General features: G+C 46.8%; 4 protein-coding genes across 5 annotated transcripts; 1 reads left to right on the top strand and 3 right to left on the bottom strand.

Annotated features, from left to right (window-relative positions):
- The first annotated feature begins 2,627 nt into the window (after positions 1-2,627).
- LOC100841023 (pentatricopeptide repeat-containing protein At3g29230) lies at positions 2,628-4,831 on the top strand. The gene has a single exon (XM_003567342.3). It carries the CDS (start codon positions 2,628-2,630, stop codon positions 4,221-4,223), a length of 1,596 nt encoding a protein of 531 aa, XP_003567390.1. The 3' UTR covers positions 4,224-4,831.
- On the bottom strand, positions 4,669-5,874 carry LOC100834089 (thioredoxin F, chloroplastic). Its single transcript, XM_003564851.4, has 3 exons — positions 5,400-5,874; positions 5,130-5,229; positions 4,669-5,032 (listed from the first exon to the last, which is right to left on the bottom strand). The coding sequence occupies exons 1-3, from the start codon at positions 5,741-5,743 to the stop codon at positions 4,898-4,900; spliced, it is 579 nt and encodes a 192-aa protein (XP_003564899.1). The 5' UTR covers positions 5,744-5,874; the 3' UTR covers positions 4,669-4,897.
- A 1,109-nt stretch (positions 5,875-6,983) lies between these two features.
- On the bottom strand, positions 6,984-9,252 carry LOC100833780. The gene is made up of 5 exons (XM_003564850.4): positions 9,068-9,252; positions 8,755-8,984; positions 7,993-8,073; positions 7,417-7,773; positions 6,984-7,311 (listed from the first exon to the last, which is right to left on the bottom strand). The coding sequence occupies exons 1-5, from the start codon at positions 9,204-9,206 to the stop codon at positions 7,210-7,212; spliced, it is 909 nt and encodes a 302-aa protein (XP_003564898.1). The 5' UTR covers positions 9,207-9,252; the 3' UTR covers positions 6,984-7,209.
- Positions 9,253-9,637: 385 nt separating this feature from the next.
- LOC100840721 (snRNA-activating protein complex subunit) lies at positions 9,638-13,850 on the bottom strand. 2 transcript variants are annotated; one of them, XM_010234422.3, is made up of 11 exons: positions 13,637-13,850; positions 13,489-13,541; positions 13,304-13,370; positions 13,159-13,217; positions 12,343-12,787; positions 11,580-11,668; positions 10,964-11,054; positions 10,762-10,857; positions 10,548-10,673; positions 10,197-10,457; positions 9,638-10,086 (listed from the first exon to the last, which is right to left on the bottom strand). In XM_010234422.3, exons 1-11 carry the CDS (start codon positions 13,787-13,789, stop codon positions 9,805-9,807), a joined length of 1,722 nt encoding a protein of 573 aa, XP_010232724.1. In that variant the 5' UTR covers positions 13,790-13,850; the 3' UTR covers positions 9,638-9,804. The 2 variants fall into 2 exon arrangements, with proteins under 2 accessions (XP_010232724.1, XP_010232725.1); XM_010234423.3 differs by lacking the exons at positions 13,304-13,370; positions 13,489-13,541; positions 13,637-13,850 and adding an exon at positions 12,971-13,081 and having other exon boundaries at positions 13,159-13,193.
- Between the last annotated feature and the right edge of the window lie 4,297 nt (positions 13,851-18,147).

Below are 18,147 nucleotides of genomic sequence, written 5' to 3'. Positions count from 1 at the left end.
AGCAAAGTTGTTCACATGGGTAGTATGATAGTAGCTCGTCCAGAGCCTACTATTTTTGACTCGCCCCCTGCGATAGTCATGATACTTCCCGGAGTCTTTTTAATGGACTCGAAATAACGAGTTTCTCTCAAGATGGTGTTTGTGGTACAACTATTCACAAGGCACGTTTCCTCCATTCGATCGCCACGTGTTCTAAAATATAGCATCTAATTAATTAATGAAGCGAGGAAGTAGCAACATAATTAAATAAATGCATTACATATTTCAGAACATAACAAGCCATCAATGAAGGAATTAATGGATGAACTCACAAATCATCCAAGCGTTGAAAGAACAATGTTTCGCTTGCTCAGAGCATATACAACCACCTCAGGTGATTTTATATCATAGAATCATCAAAATCAATTGACAAATGAATCATTAAGGGGCCAAATGCACTTGACGATGGTGTTCTCATCCTCCGCATATGTCACAGTTCGGCATGGTCTCATCCCATTATCAGCTATCACGGTAGCGATAGTCCGGAGAGACGTGTGTGAAAGCACACATAGCACAAACTCAACGGGGGTTGGCCAAGATTAAAGAATCAGTTAGTGCTTTCATTTTGCGCCTCCCCCTCTGAGTTATAGCGAGGTAAAACCTCGCACTATTACATAGCCTGAAAATACTTATGACATGCGAGGATGAACAACACATGTGCAACCAGGACCATCTGGTAAAGCATAACACTTTCCCAACATGTACGTACTTGTCCAAAAGTACAGAGGGATGGTGCAATGCCTAAATGTTCTCCTCGCAGGGTGGTGGCGGTAGTCAACAAGACACCAAGCCGATCAACCTCCTCAAAAGCTACGAAGCTCCGAGAACAAATCCACATCCAAAAATCAAGTCCAACCATTTTTGGTCGGCTCCTCGAACTGCAGGTTCGTGATTCATATCATTAATGCGAATTTTTACGAGATTTCAACATATAATCTCGAGGTAACCTCATGTAACCCATCACATAAATGTGATAAAATGATATAGTCGTTCATAACAACGTTCAATATTTAAAACATGCGATTTCATGTCTTACTTAACGATTAAAAGCAATAAAGCATATTTACAATTAATCAACAACGGTAAAACATGGTAATACAAGCATGTGTATAGAGATGGCAAGATAAACGTTTCCTAAACGTGAAAATTAGCCCCAAAAACACATTCCTGAAGTCATTTTGAGCATAAATGTGCAGTTTCAGCAAAAACTGACACTTCTAGGGACTTACGCGCAAAAACGCAGCACATCAAACATTTTTGCGTAATTACGGTAAAATCCAAGGGCTAAAACGCAAAATTCCTGGCCCAAAATGCATTTCGGGTTGCCAGCCCATTTCCCCCTCTCTTTTTTCAGCCCAGAAGCCGGCTTGCCGGCCCATCCCTCGCGGCCCAGTGGGGCCCGCCGCGCCAGCCCCTAGGGTTTCCCCTCTGGGCGGCGGCTGTTGGCGGCAGGGGCAGCAGGCGGCGGCGGCGCCCACGCGCACTGCAAGGCGACGCCCCTCGCAGCAGGCGACCGCGGCTGCCCGCGCGCGCCGCGCCTGGGACCACGGCAGCCAGGGGCGGCCGGCGGCGGCGGCACCCTCGCGCCCTGCAGGGGACAGCGGCGGCACCCGCGGCGCGCACAAGACGATGGCGTGCGCGCACGCGGCGGCGGCCTGCCCTACAGCGGCGGTGCGCGCTCATGCGTCCAGGGCGGCTCGCTGGCACGGCAGCGATGTCAGCGGCAGCCCGTGCCCGCGCGCTCCTGAGGTGGCGGCGGCACGACAGTGGCTTGGGGTGGCTCGCGGCTTGAAGCCTGCGGTGGCTGGCGGTGAAGCACGGGAGTGCGACACCGTCTCCCCATGGTGAGGGTCAACAAGTCCCTCGTGCAACGACGATGATCGGCATTGGCCGGCGACTTGGTCGGCAACATCTCGCGAGGAAAATCCATACCGTGGGTAGAAATATCCGAAAAATAATCTAATCGCAAAAACGAAATCGTAACACAAAGAGGAATCCATTTTTGTAATAAAATTTCGGATCCAATACCTCCGTGATTTATGTCGAGAGCCTACTTGGAGGAGGATGGATGAAGGCTCGGGGCAGAGGCTCGTGCTGATAACGTGTTGTGCAACTCCTGCCAGCTGGCCGGTCCCGAGATTGCACACCAAGATCGTAGTTGAAGTAGTCGATCACACACACAATCACGAAGCACGGTAAAGTAGATGAACACCTGGGAGCAGAAAGAAACATGAGCTCATTATTAATTTCTGATCTCAACAGTATGTACAAGGGGTAGACAAGATGGCCCAACTGGGTCAAAAGGATAAGGCCCAAAACTTAAAGTTAGTGGGGAACGATTCCTCAGAGGGTGGAGGGGGGCGCACGCTTCGGTGGACCTCCCACCCCAACGATCGGTTCCCAAACACTTTTTAGGCGAGCGGTAGATTACTTTGAAAAAAAAGAAAAAAAAGTGCCAGCCCATTTTTGGATAAGTTTGATTCGCTACTTCGGCCACAAAACTCAGCCCAGTGTGCTAACAAAGCCCAACCTGGAGGCTGGAGGGAATAAAGTTGACTCGAACAATTCGGCACCGTAGTTCTTTCAACATGGCGGCCCAAGCAAACCGCGACGCGCGCCTCGACCACCTCTCCCGCGTCCTCGCCTCCGACCATCCGCCCCCGCCGGCGGCCGCGGTCCACGGGCACCTCATCCGCGCGCACGCCGAGGCCCCTCCCCCGGTCATCCGCTCTCTCCTCAACCACGCCATCCGCCGCCTCTCGAAGCGACGCCCCCACGCCGCGCTCCGCCTGCTCCTCCTCATGCCGCGCCTGCCGGTCTCCCCCGACCACTTCTCCCTCCCGTTCGCGCTCAACGCCGCCGCGTCCCTAGGCCTCTTCCGGTTCGGCGCGTCCCTGCACGCGCTCGCGTTCCGCCTCGCTCTCGTCCCCGCCCGCCTCCCCGTCGCCAACGCCCTCGTCGACCTCTACGCCAAGTGCGACGCCCTCCCCGCGGCGCACGCCGCGCTCGCCAGCATCCCGGCGCCTGACGCCGTCTCCTTCAACTCTCTCCTCTGCGCGCATGCCCGCCTCGCCTCTGTGCCCGCCGCGGAGTCCCTCTTCACCTCCATGCCCTCCAGAACCCAGGTCTCCTGGAACGCCATGGTGGTCGTCTACGTCAATGCCGGTGACTTCGCTTCTGCTCGCCTCGTGTTCGATGAAATGCCTACCAGGGATTCGTCGTCTTGGTCGGTGTTGATTGTTGGATACTGCAAGCGCGGGTCCATGCAGAGTGCGCGAGAGCTGTTTGATAAAATGCCCGGGAAGAATCTTGTGACGTGGACGGCGATGATAAACGGGTATGCTCAGTGTGGGCGGCCCAAGGAGTCGATTTCATTGTTTAGGGAACTGGAGGCTGTTGGGATTGAGCCAGATGCAGCCACCATGGTCGGAGTTATCTCTTCTGCTTCGCAGATAGGCAGCACGGCGTTAGCTGGGTGGGTTGGAAATTACGTCGACAGGAAGAGGATTGAAAGGAACGAGAAGGTGCTCACAGCACTGGTAGATATGCATGCCAAATGTGGGAATGTTGAGCAGGCTCTCAATTGTTTTAGGGAGATTGAACAGCCTGATGCATACCCTTACACTGCACTAATTAGTGGGCTGGCGACTCATGGGCATTCGACGCTGGCACTTCAAGTGTTTGAAAGGATGCGAGCTCAGGCAGTCAGACCTGATCCAATCACTTTTGTGGGTGTGCTCACTGCGTGCAGCCATGCAGGACTTGTTGACATGGGGTTGGACTACTGGGAAGCAATGGTGCAGGATTATGGGATGGACCGTCGGGCAGATCACTATGCATGTGTTGTTGATATGCTTGGTCGTGCAGGAAGGATTGTGGAGGCTTTTGATATGGTTCAAACAATGCCAATGGGGCCCCATCCAGGTGCTCTTGGTGCTCTGCTGAGTGCGTGCAAAACACACGACAATGTCGAGATTGCAGAAATTGTTGCAAATAAGCTTTTTGAGTTGGAACCTCGAAATACTGGGAACTATATACTGTTGTCGAACATATATGCTGGGAAAGAACAGTGGGAGGAGGCAGAAAGAATTAGGTCGCTTATGAGAACAAAATTGCCCTTCAAACAGCCAGGGTCTACTTGGGTTGAGGATCGACAGAGGGAGCGTGGCAAAATTTCTTTGTGAGGAGCTGAAAAGCAACATAAACATCTATCTTTGCTAGAACTCTTGTGCTACCCAGGCATAACACGGGGCTAATTGAACTGCCACAAATGCAGCTTTGGATCAGAATGAAATCAAGGTACCTTGACTTCTTCACGGCTCACTTTATATCTGGAACTCACCGTGTAAATTATTTTGATTTGGTGGGTATTCATCGAGTTTCTTTCCATAGTAAGTTTGTAATCTCCAATGGAACTGATAGCATTGCAATTTAACCTCTTCATTCTAGATAAGTGTTTTGGTAAGATATTTAAATTTAAGGTGGTATAGTAGGGAAGGAAGTAACTAAAGCAATTGAACCCCGCATCTTAGTGCACAACTGCAAGGATGCAGCTAGAGATTTTTTTTATATAGTATTTGTTTTGCAAAAACATCCCCAATATGCGAAACCAGGTCATTTGCAAATTCGTGGATTGGAAAGCAACAATATTCTCATGAAGATTGAAATGGTTATTTACATTATCCAGTCCTCTTGGATGGGTGTATATAGTCAAGAACGACTGGTAAATCATCATAAGCAGAAGAACTATAACAACTGTTTTTCTCCATGGTGGTTGTCCACTTCCACAAAAGATCATTCATCCCATAGTGTACACTAGTGATAGCTTGCTAATTGCTGCATTTTTTCAGGGTGTTGCTCAGCTTGACTTCACTTCCTCAATCGCACGGGCTAATTCATCAATTTTGGCACCAGTGACCTCCTTGGCCACCTTTCCATCCTTGAAAATCTTGAATGTTGGAACAACCCTTATGCCAAGCTCCTTCGCAAGAGGCTGCAAGTAACAAGCACTAAGAAGCTTACCAAAGATCTATTTAAACATAATACAAGACACACAAGAGACAGCAAGATAGTTCCAGTATCTAGCATACCCTGTTGTCTTGATTGCAATCGAGCTTGAGGAACAGAACATCATGGTCCTTCTCAGACATTTCCTGGAATTTTGGTGCCATAATTTTGCAAGGGCCGCACCTGCAAAGGAGGTTATTGCGTCACTGTGCTGTGGGATGACATCTGTTCTATAAGATTATTCACTCTCCTCTAATCTAACCTAGCTTGCATGACAGGATGATGTGAGAGCTACTCTAGTTCATCAATGAAGAGGAGCTGAAATACAGAAACTAATGGAGTTTGCCCCGTACCATTGGGTGTACATGTCGAGGACGACGAGCTTGGGTGGTGCTGCCTTGACAATTGGCCAGAAAGTGTCCTTGCACACCTCGGTGACCTGTCCGGTCACGGCCACCGCATCAGCTCCCGTCGTGGCCGTTTCCACCTCCTCACCCGTGGCTGTTTCCAAGCTGCCTGACTTCACCGGGGTCACTCCTCCCCTCCCGTCAGAGCCGGACATCACCATCAGGCTCCTCTTCTGAGAAGCTGTGGCGCAGGCCAGGAAGCGACCGCAGGCAGCGGGGCGGCATGAGGAGATGGCCGGCGAGGAGGCTGCCGGCCCGTGAGGTGAGGAAACGGAGACGCGCAACGCCATTTGGATGGCTGGTGGAGTTTTGGAAGGTAATGCTGCCCTAACGGGTGGTGTGTGTTGGTGGCACAGACCGATGTTTTTCTTCAGCAGCAGCACCAGCAGCGGATGAGTGGGTGAGCTTGAAGGGAAATCCTGGTTGGCTTTGGTGGTATTTATCGGCTATCGGGCAGAGATGGCTTCTTGTGAGAAATGACATGGCTACCTCCTGCAGTTTGTTCAGTTTTGTGGTGATTGCTGCCTCCCGTACGTTTATGTCGTGAGGGCATTTTGGGTAGACACAAGATCTGATCGTGTGGTGACATGCAAATGCTGGGTAGATTCCATGAGTTTGTGTGTGACACTTGTATACGACGCTTGAGCCAGCGACTAGTGAGCTACGGACTGTATGAGCCCACAGGTCGTCGCCAGACGTGTGTCATGTACTCGTGTGCCAGTACTGTTACTCTTCAATAAGACCTTGCGGTATCACGGTGAATATGACATGGAATCAGCATCTTTAGATGACTTTCCTTCCATTTTTTTTTTTGAAATGAACAAAAAATTACTGCATCTATTAGGAGTTGAAGCCATGTTCTGGGGAGAAAATTACTGCCACAGCCTTCAAGCACGTTCATGATGCCGTGAATTCGTCTGCCCTTTTTCAGTGAACAAAAGATCAACATCTGGGGAGAAAATCAGTACCACATGAGAAGCAGTCGACTACTCCGTACTTCTGCGGACAAAAAATTTGTACTTCTGCGGATATTATCGGGAAACGCCAGAGATCCTGGTTAGCTGGCTAGCAAGTGTGGTCGGGTGAGCGAGAAGGTGATGCTCCGTTTGCGTCAGCTGGTGCAAAGTCTTCAGCTGTGCGTGATCCTGCCCACTGAAATCACAAATACCAGGCGTTCTCGATGGTCTCCGAACCTGACACAGGGAGGGGATCTGAAGCAGCATGCACCAATTGACCAATGCACCATGCAGTACATTCATCTTTCTTTCTTTCTCTGGCACAAGATCAACTGCCAATCTACTACTCCCTCTGTTCCTCTTTATCATATGTTCTAACTTTGTCCTAAGTTTAAAGTTTGACCAAATTTATAAAAAATTCTACCAACATCTATAACTCTAAATTAGTTTGTACTAAATCCGTCAGCATACATATTTGAAATTATAAATACTGGACTTATTAAGACAAAAATTATGACATCCTATAGAGAAAACGGAGTACTAGTCGTTGTTGTTGACAAGTGACACCACGAAATGATGAATGCTAGATAATGCACGTACTGACCATTCAAGCACATTTTTGGGTCTCAAAACTCATGGCTGTCTGCCAGATGACAGAGCATCATCTGACTGGGCATGCCTGTGATATGATTTCTGTTAGACATAGATACATGCGCATGTGTGTACATGCACACAAGCTCGTTCTGAGAATTGGTCAGGGCAAGAGGGTTCCAGATCTGAGCTGGAGCGAACTTGTACAGTCATATAGTCAATTTCAGGAACTGTACAATGAAGTAGAGGACGGCCAGGAAGAGCGCGATCTGATACACGTCTTGGTTCAAATCATCCGGCCTGGTGAAGAACTGCATCATGCGCCGACGCCCAAGAAGTTGTCAGTTAACCGGTAAAACAAAACCGAACTTTACCACTGATCTAATCAATGTGCAATGTGCAAAAGACTATTGTACCTTTGTAGGATCCCCCGAGGGGTCCGGATAAACCTCCAAATTCTGATCTTTGTTCTCTGACAGCCGAGACGCCAAGTCCTTGGCAGCTTCAACTGTATCCTTGCCGGCCTCGACAGTGGAGTAAACCCTCCTGGACAGCCAGAAGTAGGCCTGGGCAGGAGGGGACGAGCCGGAGAGGTCCCACGATTCGACGTGTTCGAGCACTTGGCCACTGATCTGGTTCAAGACAAACTGTGAATCGACGCGGATGATGAGCTCTCCGCTGATGGCCGAGAAGATTTGGTTACTGGGTTTCCCCCTCAGCGTCCATTTAATGGTCAATGTGCTTGTCGACTGCATTGACATTTCCTGGACTGTCTGACGCAGTAACAAGAGTGGTGATTACAATAGCATCATGCTTGAAACAGGTAAACCAGAATGATATGCAAACTTTGGTTTAGATGATGTAAAATTTAAAGATGTAACGCTCATGAAATTTGAGGTAACAATTTTTGTGTTAACATGGATAAACTGAAAAACTGTGGGGTGTGAACATATGTAGCTGAAATAAGCACATCCAGGTCGACCAATCCATACCACCGTAGGGTTTTCCAGAGCCTCGGTGATCCACAACGGCCTCTTGTATTTCTCACGCCCAACAAATGACCGGAGCGGGTCCTGAAAGAAGACAACACGGTGTCACTCTGATGATATGATACGTGTGTCACTCGAACTGTGCAATTGGAGGCACATCTGAAAATCTAGTCATCTGTAAAACCCAGCTAGCCCAAGAGGGAAAGAGAGTAGAGAGTTTGAGGAGCTGGCAGGAAACCCGCTGTCAGTGCCCACAATCGGCACACAACTAGGGGACGAGAACCTCAGAACCTGCCAGTACTTAGCAGTTTAGGCTTCTGAAAAAATGAGTCATGCATGGTTCTTAAAAAAAATTGAGGCATGGCCAAGAGAACCACCGCACCATGATTTCCATGGGGGTCAAGCTATGTTACGTACTTATGGCGGCATGTTTGGGCAACTGAGGAAATTTTCGCAGAAATTTTAATTGAAACAGTTCAGTTCCGAAGGGAATCTAAAATTCCGAAGTCTACGTGTTCCGAACAACACCATAACATTCATTGAGTATATACTCCAAGTTACAAGTGGTGTTTTTGCAAAACCACAGGAAGGTCATTGTTTATATAGGATCTTAATATCTTATGACCTTAAGCACTGCACTTTTACGTACTCACTCCGATCCATATTACTTGTCTCAAATTTGTCCAAATATAGACGTATCTACTATGCTAACTGATGATCAGACAAGTAGAATCGATCAACTGATAGGGAGCTGCATCTACGCACCTTGTATTTGACGGCGACCGCGTAGCAGCTGAGGGCGCGGTTGCCTTCTCGGATCTCCAGGATGTCCCGCACGATCTGCCTGGCCGTGGACTCCACGTAGGGGCTGCTTATGCACTCGAAATCGTCGCAGAGCTCCCCGAAGTCCATGCCGTCGATCAGCCTGTCCGCCTCCGACCTCTCGTCGCCGCTGGCCCCGGCCGCCGTCTCAACCTCCTTGGAGTCATCCACGACTGCCCGCGTGATGAACTCACACATCGTCAGAAGCTGCCGTATCGGAAATTCGAAATAGGAAGACGAGGTCTCAGGGTCTCACCGTGCAAGGGGGCGAGGCGGAGGCGGCGGGGAGCATCGGGTGTCCGGTGGAAACCGGGTACTGTTCGTCGGAGGAGGGTGGAGGAAGGGGATGGCGAGTGGGAGCAGGAGCAAGAGAGAGCGGCGGCGGTGGTGGCCATTGGTGGTCCATGGGGCGGTCATCGTGGCGGGACGTGAAGGGCTTGCGGGTGCGGATAAGGCCCCGGCGCTCCAGGGCCTCTCGTTCCGTCCTGTCTCCTGTGGCCTCCCTCGCCGGGACGCAGCTTCGCCTGGCCCACAATTAATTTCCCCTCCCTTTTTCGAAACGCATAATTTCCTTTCCCTCTTTGCATTTTTCTTTGTGTTTTTGAAATGTATTCGGTTTGGAAGTCGCAAGTGGAGTATAATTTCACATTCAAGCCATGACTTAAATCCAAGCCTCCAAGACACGTTGCAGTGTACTCCCTCCTCCATTTCTAAATACTTGTCGTGGTTTTAGTGCAAATTGACAAGTTTTTAGGAACGGAGTAAGTAGATGTTAATAGATTTTTCTACGGTCTTGACTTTGTTGTGACAAAGGTAGAACATCTTATATTTCGAAACATAGGGTGTAATATTTAAAAAGAGATCCATCGATACAATACATGTCGGCATCTGTATTTCCTTGCAGAAAAGAATATACATTTTAACCTTAAAAACAGAATATACACAGAAGGAGACTAGAAGTAAATGCCAGGCCTTCTAGTGAAAAAACAATTTTTAGTCTTGCGGGTAATCATATACGGTATGATGATATAACAGCGAGTCGTCCTCCTTGTAGTGAAGGAGGTAGTAGCATTGCTTGCAGAAATAACAAGGATTACTTGGAGCCCATTTATCGTCCACTGTCATCTTCGTTGCAACGTAGATTTGGCACACCGAACACTTCTGGAGACGCCTCTGCAACTGGAATGTCAGGAGCGGGTATTCCGCTTGGTTCTGCGTGTCTTCTGGGTGGATCAACCTCATGTCTCTAATCACAAACATGTGCTTGCAGTTCCCCTGAAAATGCCATTAGAACAATGAACATTTATTCACACACAAGGCAACAAATATATCAGAAGAATGGAGGGAATTATGGAGTAGACATAAAGAGAATAAGGTGAGAGAACCTGGTGGCAGTAGAGGTACCCAGCACCAAGCTGGAATTGCAGGTCTGAAAAGCGTGTCCTTTGCATTTTTGCAGATTTAAACTCGGGCACATTTGAAATATTCAAACCCCTCAGCAAGTTCTTTTGATGTCTCTTCAACACGCCAGAGGTTATGGCATCCCACTTCTCTGCCACCTCATCACTGGAATTGTTAAGCCAGTCAAGTATAGGCTTGCTGTAATCAACAGCAGAACAATGTCTCGTGTCATTGTAGAACGTGTCCTGATAAAAGAAATCAGAGATTAGCAAAACTTCAAGACTTCTGGAAGAACGCGTCATGGATTTACAAAAATAGAAAGAAAAAAAGCATACCTCAATAAGAAAATAGCCAGAACGATCATGTTGCTTGTTCACCTCCATCAACTTATTAGTTAAACAGTACAGATTGTCCTTTAGATCTGTAAGGAACTGACTTCCCAACACAAGAAATTCCTGGCTCTGCAAGACAAAGAGATAACCAAAAAGCTTAATCCACACACATTTCACTTTAAAAACAAGCATGTTTAACTAAAGTTCAACATATTACTTTCACAGAGCTATGTCTCTTCTCATAAAATTCAACACAAAGAATTACTTCTGGATAGACTATAGATCTGTGTTCCCCAGATCTCAAAGCTTTGTTCTGAAAACAGAAAATGTTGTTAAGAGTAGTAAAATTCTGAAGACCAAAGAAGAGCTTGTGGAGAGAAGTGTCGCAAATGGAATAAACCATAAGTTTCAATGCAAACCTTCCAAGCGGCACTCATGTATGTAAGAGATTTTGCCATATCAGTTTTCTCGGCTAATGCCTTCGGACCTTTGGACATCACAGAATCACCACTGCATTCAAAGAATAATACGATTTTATAAAAGGTTATGCTTAGCAAAACAACAGAACAAGCTAAAAGGTTATGATTAGGAAAAGAACAGAAAAAACAAAACCATATGGTCTTAACTGTACAACATACTGATAATCATGTATAGTTTGTACTTTGTACTTAGATTTTCTAAAGGGAGCTAGGCCCATTCTACCAAAAAAGACCAGGGCAAGCTTCAATGTTCTTAATAGTTTCAGCCCCCCTCAAAAAAAAAGTTTCAGGCTGTCAGCCAGAAAGATCTTCCATAAAAACATGAACTAGCCTGGCCGGATCCAGCTGATAATTGAAGTGCAGATATTATAGATGCCAAAATGTTAAGGTAGTATCAAGTTAATACTGATCTAACATTGCACACACAGAATTACGGTGATGGCTTCAATAATAGCATCCCACCGATATCGGATAAAAATCAATATAAATAAATTATAAAGGTACGGCATAAAGTATGGACGCCTAAATAAAGATAAACAAGTTGTAACTGTGTTACCTGAATGAGTGCAACCTCGCTGCATATTTGTCTTCTTCTTGCTTAACCTTGATTTCTGCCATCTTCTCTGCTTTAGTAAGATATCTCCCCTAATTATGGTCATACCATGAAAATAAATATGATACAAAACCACGATCAGAATTTGTAGACACTAAAAGTGGATGCACTTCAATGATGAGAGAAATCACAGGTTACCACTTAGGCCCTGTTCGTTTGCAAGATTCCCTGCAGGGATTGAGAGGGATTTGAGGGAAGTTAAACTAAACTTGCATCGTTCCCCGTTGATCCCTGCCGGGGTGGGCACAACTGAACTGGCCCTTAGTAGTACTTACTAGATTCAGAAAATGTCTTACTATAAGATACAGGTATCACTGAAAAATAGGCCTAACACGTATTAAAGCCTAATTCTACAAGATATTTGCAGATATTCCATCTATTCAAATATAACTGGTACATGTTAAAGGCAAACACTGTTGCAATAACAATAAAACTGAAAAATTTCCAACTATCACAAACTAGTTTTAAACATACCAACTAGCAGCACCTGCAAAGCTCCTTTTTCTTAACCTGCTGACGGTATTATCCAAATAGCCTAACCCTACATGTCTCAGTTCTTAGTCCGAAACAACAATTTTAGATGAATATAACCAAACTGAATTGATACAACAAATGCACAGGGGAGCTACACTACTGCACAACACAAAATTCATCAAAAACTGCATTCAGAGAAGCACAAAGGCAACAAATGGAGTGACAAACATACCTGTAAAATATGTGCTCGAACTTCCCGGTCAAAATGCCTGCCTCTCTTTTTGCCCTTTCTGCATTTTGTTTGCCCATCTGTGCCTTCTGGGTCATGTGGAACAACTACCATATCCTCCCTTGGTGGCACAGGTGTTTCACTTTCAATTGATGAATTTGAAGTGGTGGTTCCATTTTCACCCTTGCTCCCTTGTGATTCAAATGGTACAATTGCCTCAGCAGGTGATCTAGCTGTCTCTCTTTCAGCTGTTGAATCTGAGACGGGAAGACTGTTTTTTGCCTTCTTGGCTCTGGTTTTTTTCTTTCCACCTCTTGTTTTTCTATTGCTACCTTGCGGTTCAGGCAGTTCAATTGCCATATCCTCGATGGCTGATCCAGAACTCTGTCTTACAACTGATGCCCTTGAGGGGGAAATCCCATTTACAGGAGTGGAATTCACTGAGATTCTACATGTGGTACAACAAAAGGACATTATCAGATCCAATCAAACACATAAGCCATAACATAGTAACATACCAAATATTCAGAATGCAGCTATGAGTAATGAAGTTCACAAAAGAGTCGCTATGATACTTTCTCTGAGTTCCAACTTTCATATCACAGCATGTTAATTTTACTACAGCACACACCTTAGGAAAGCCTTCCTTGCTAATTTTATGTTTGGCATGGAAGTTAACTAGTAACCATCATGCCAACATTATCCAAAAATCCTCTGGTCGTGTTGTGTCTAACCAACTTGCCTAAGACCATAACAAGATAACCGATCAACCTCACTAACAATGAACTAACCAAGCAACAGCGAAACCAGACTGCTTACCCTCCTTCAAACCTTTGATCCCCTGGTTGTGATGGAGTACCAGAGTCCCGCCGCTCCTCCTACAAATACCAACAAAATAAACTCGCATGAAGACACCGACCAGGCACATGGATAAGAACAGGTGGTTTAGCAGTAGAGAGGTCACCTCCATAGCCTCCCTGAGAGCGCGCTCCACAATCTCCTCCTCAGAGAGCACCCTCAGCTCATCGACGCTGTGAAAAAAAAACACATATTACAAACCAAATCATCAAGATGTAAGCGCACATGAGTACACGACAGACAGGGAATGGAGTTTTTTTTATACACAACAGAACGAAATCATGGGCTTACGAGAGCTCCTCCTCGAACTCGTCCCCTGGGTCGCCCAATTCGTCTTGCAAAGACTGGATGCAAACGAAAACACGATTTCGTTATACTGAATCTCTAGGCCGAATCGAAGAGCTAGGGTTTGGGGGAAGTTGCGCAGGGGGGTTGGCACCTGAACCTCCCGGAGCGTGGAGGACATGAACTCGGGGACGGTGGAGACAGGGCCCACCATGAAGGGGACGAACACAGGGCCGCCCCGAGCGAAGGGCACGCGCGACCGCTCGCCGACGGTGGAGCTCTCCGGTACCTCTCCAGCCGCCGCCATCGCCGCGGATGCTTCTCTCTTCCCCACTGGGTTCCGGCGCCAATACGGTGGGGGTGAGCACGACAAAAGCCCACGTTTGTACTGCTCTAATGATTTCCTAGTTTCCCCTTGAAGCTGGGCCGTGAGATTGGCCATGCAAGCAGCAGAGAAGGTAAGTGGGCCGTCCGACCTACTTATTTATTTCTTTTGTTTTTTTATATGAAATTACAACTGTGGGAATTCCCCTAAAAAAAACTGTGGGAATTAAAACAAATTAGAATGGGCGGTGGAATAATTTCCAGATCATGCCTAATAAATAGATATTTATTGTGTTCATTATTTTCCAAAAAATCGTCCTTTGTTATGACCGTTTTTTTTTAATTTGACCGATTTGAAAACATTTTCAATTTTCAATGCAAAATGTTAATGCTTGTCAAATGGATATTTGATACAATGTTTTATAATACAAATGGCCCGCTATGTATGGAAGATGCTTAAGTATATAAAAAAATCACACAAATCCTCAAAATTATACCGAAGGATAGGAATGTTCTGCAAGGAAGAATACACTTTCATGAAACATGCTCGTTTATTTCAGCCGGACTCATGAAAGTATTCCACAAGCAACCATGGTAAAATTCAAATGTGCATGAGCTTTCTTGAATGGAAAAAAATCCATTAGTTCAGCATCCTTCTTCTTTTTCAAAGTGGCATTACAGTATCCAAAGAAAGAAAGAAAATACAAAAGACAATAGAAGTAAAATGAAAATTAAAATCGAGAAAATAAGGTGATTTTTTTGTAAAAAAGATAGCAATTTATGAAAATTATTTTGATAGATATTGTAAACATGAGAAAATACCCCTTAACTTGGTATCTCAACTTGGTATCATTTATAATTGTAACCGTTTAGTCTTGGTCAATTGCCCCACTCAAATCGGTTCTAATGGCGACATGGCCACGGTACCATGCAAGCGACAGGTGAAATGCCACAAACAATTGAGAGGAAACATGGAAAAACAAAGGAAATGGTATTAAAAAGGCGACCTTATTTAAGAAAACTCAGCTATTTTTTTAACATGTCGCGAAACAATTTTATATGAAACTCTAAAGCTCCCGCGAAATCAAGTCAATCTCTACTCTTGCTGTGAAATTAAAACTCCCGCGTAACCAAGTCATTCTCTACTCTTGCTGTGAAATCAAAGCTCCCGCGTAACCAAGTCATTCTCTACTCTTGCTGTGAAATTAAAGCTCCCGCGTAACCAAGTCATTCTCTACTCTTGCTGTGAAATTAAAGCTCCCGCGAAATCAAGTCATTCTCTACTCTTCTTGTGAGCTCAGTAGCCATTCAATCATTCAATGCCATCACACATTGATCATAGTCTTTATGCAAGCGGACGATTCGCTTATTAGATGTCACTTGTAAGAGTCGTTTGAACTCAACATCAACACTCTTATTGATTGTTTGTCTGAAAACTCGAAGTAGTTGTCACACTCTAGTCACCTCGCGACAAATTTATGGTTTCCTCATCCTTTATCTAGGTAGTGTTTCCACATGCACCATGGGATAGCATCGTGCCAGCTCCTGCACTATGAATGTGCACTAAACACCTTAGAGTACACAACCATGCACTCTGCAAACCTCTGACATGACCATGAGTTTTCAACATTTACCGAGATTTCCAATGACCGATTCGTGTCCATCATGTGGCACCATCCCGACGGACCAGTTCACCAACTTAGACTTGATATTCGACGACACTACTTTCAGCGCCCTCATGCACACATGTCTAACCACACCAGTCTGACCTTTCTTGTCCTCTTCCCATGTTTGCGCACCACACTCCACCATTACCACGACAAGCATGTGGTGTCTCGACTTAATCTCTTTGTTAGTGGAAACCATCAATCGCTTTTGACCGATGACAACTCCCACGCATGCCCTAGACAAACCAAGTACCAGTTCGGATACATCCTTCTCGCTTTTCGCTCGTCAAGATACGCTTCGGCTATTTGTGCATCTACGCCATAGCCCCTCCACCAACACCGAGTGAAATCCTCCTTTGGGCTCTAATTACACGTTCAACACAGCTCCATGATGCCGCACCCACCAAATTGAGATCTCTTATCCTTATGCACGAGGTTAGACTGTCATTCACAATCTCGTTTCTAACCATATAAACTTCATCTACGATTACACATATTCGACTACAACACTTAACCTACTGTTAACTCCAAGTCCAATTGTAATCCAACCTGTAGATATATTCGACCTAAACTCCAATAGGACAGACAGAACACAATAAGTTTGGGGTTCATAGCAGTGCATCTCATTGGTCTACAATATCCATTCCACAAGTACATTTGTAGCCTTCATTCATGGCAAGTACCGTCGCTTGCCCAGTAGCGCGGAGCTCAGCATGACGGCTGCGGCGATAAGGACGGAAGGACCCCACGAAGCTATCGTCTTCCAAAATACAAAAACAGGAGACACAATTTGGGCGAAATCGCCTTGTCACCCGTTCTCCGACCAGCACGCATCTTACTTGGGGTACGGCGGCGGCGGCGCGCTCTCCGGGAAGGAAGAGTCATCCCACGATCACAACCGCATATCCGCGTCGTAGTCCGTCGACTCGGGGTAGAGGTCGGGCAGAGGCATCCCGAGGTCGAAGCGGATGAAGTCGTAGGCATCACGCTCCATCACGAACCCGCACACGTTGATGTACTCGATCTCGGCGTTGTACGGCGCGTCGGCGCGCCAGGGTTTCTCCTTGAGATCCTCCAGCAGCTGCCTCATCCACGCGTCGCCCGCCACGAAGTTCTCCGCCACGCCCTCGTCGTTCTGAGGCTGCTGCAGCGCCCAGATCTTCCCATCCGTGGCCTCCCGGGACGCGCCAACGCGCGAGCGCAGCTTGAGGATTGCGGCGCCGGGCATACGCTCGAGCGCGCGCGAGCCGGAGATGCCGCCGCCGCCGCCCTCCTGCGCCGCCGCCCGATGGGCCCTCCGCGCGTCCCGTAGGGCCGCGAGGTGGCTGGTGTGGCCGTGCGTGGACTTGGTCCGGGCCTGGTCCGGGAGCGCGCGGACCTGCTTGGCCGCCGCCGTCGCCGCCTCCTTCGACGGCCAGTACCCCACGTCGGGGCCCAGCTGGCCGCCGCCGCCCGAGACGACCACAGCCGTGGGCGCGTTGGTCTTCGCCCCCATCTCCTGCGCCTTCTCTATCACCCCCACCTTGCGAGCCGCGAACGACTGTCTACGCTTCTGGAGGTCGGTGACGGGGCTAGCCATTCCCCTCTCTCTCTCTCTCTTTTTGTCTGTCTCTGCTGTCCTCGCAGCTTTTTGCTCTTGATCTTTCGGTGCAGGAAGCCTACGGGTTTCCTTACTTATATAGACTGCACGTCTTCGAGCGAGAGCGTCTTAAGAGACAACGGGCCAACGGGGGCCAATGACACCCTGCGGATTAGAGCTGTTGTTTGGTTGGAGGTAATTAGAGAGAAGAATTTGAATTTAAAAGGATATACCCTCTCACTGCATAATTTCTGAGCTAGCTGTCCCTTAGCCCTCAATAAATAAATGCTAAAAATTCATCTTTCCAATGCATTGTCCTTTACTGTTGTATCTAAAATAATACCTATTAAATGATTTTATGGAGAAATATAATGTCTTTGTATTGTTTTGCATGAAAAATGACCATTGATAGCATAAGAGACGGTCTCCTCATTAATTACGTACCGCATATGAAAAATATTGACATGGAATCTTAAGAGACAATCCCACGTATGAACATCCGGAGATGCCTTAAACTTGTCTATTGTTTTATTGGGGGTCTTGTGAGTTTAGAGGCGAAGGAAAAGGGAAATTAAGAGGTGAAACTCCCGCATGTCTCTTCCTTAGGGGAGCCGGTAATTTGTTGGAGGAGAGGAGAATTGGTACTTTTTTCTCAAAGACCAGTTTCAAAATTTCGCCTAGGGGTGAAACCGAATCGGATTCGGACGGATAATGGTTATACCATATCATTCATACTTTTTGTCGCTTTCAAAAGCGGTGCGAACTCGATACGGATGCGGAAACAAATATGGAATATGGCCAATAATTCCGGAAACGGAACGGCGGCGGACCGGATGCGGACAAAAATAAATGTTTAATACAAGAAAAATAAACACCACACCTTAATAAACAACGTAACGAAAACATGACATACTGCTACAGCAGCTACAACCACACATGCTAATAAAAGTTCACATGACCTTAATCAAACACATACTAACATAGCAAGAAAACTATTGAGAAACTACCTTTTCGAGATGCAGCAGCCCGATCTTTGGTACTCCTACATATTACTGCTTCCACGACTACCTAATGAATCAATAACACGACCATCAG

Source organism: Brachypodium distachyon, chromosome 2, assembly GCF_000005505.3.
Source record: "Brachypodium distachyon strain Bd21 chromosome 2, Brachypodium_distachyon_v3.0, whole genome shotgun sequence".
Taxonomy (NCBI): Eukaryota; Viridiplantae; Streptophyta; class Magnoliopsida; order Poales; family Poaceae; genus Brachypodium; species Brachypodium distachyon.
Note: the sequence above shows the minus strand (reverse complement) of the source record. Positions and strands in the feature narration are given on the sequence as shown.

Bases quoted from the DNA above. Each gene is read 5' to 3' on its own strand.
- LOC100834089 (XM_003564851.4), bottom strand. From the start codon at position 5,743: ATGGCGTTGCGCGTCTCCGTTTCCTCACCTCACGGGCCGGCAGCCTCC. The intron at 5,230-5,399 runs GTACGGGGCAAA...CCTCCTTTGCAG, and splicing joins CTCGACATGTACACCCAATG to GTGCGGCCCTTGCAAAATTA. The intron at 5,033-5,129 runs GTATGCTAGATA...TGTTACTTGCAG, and splicing joins ATTGCAATCAAGACAACAGG to CCTCTTGCGAAGGAGCTTGG.
- LOC100840721 (XM_010234422.3), bottom strand. From the start codon at position 13,789: ATGGCGGCGGCTGGAGAGGTACCGGAGAGCTCCACCGTCGGCGAGCGG. The intron at 13,218-13,303 runs GTGACCTCTCTA...TGGTATTTGTAG, and splicing joins CTCTCAGGGAGGCTATGGAG to GAGGAGCGGCGGGACTCTGG. The intron at 10,674-10,761 runs GTAATATGTTGA...TTTGTCTTGCAG, and splicing joins AGAGACATAGCTCTGTGAAA to AGCCAGGAATTTCTTGTGTT.
- LOC100841023 (XM_003567342.3), top strand. From the start codon at position 2,628: ATGGCGGCCCAAGCAAACCGCGACGCGCGCCTCGACCACCTCTCCCGC.
- LOC100833780 (XM_003564850.4), bottom strand. From the start codon at position 9,206: ATGGCCACCACCGCCGCCGCTCTCTCTTGCTCCTGCTCCCACTCGCCA. The intron at 7,774-7,992 runs GTATGGATTGGT...TTACTGCGTCAG, and splicing joins CTCTGGAAAACCCTACGGTG to ACAGTCCAGGAAATGTCAAT. The intron at 7,312-7,416 runs GTACAATAGTCT...CGCATGATGCAG, and splicing joins CCTCGGGGGATCCTACAAAG to TTCTTCACCAGGCCGGATGA.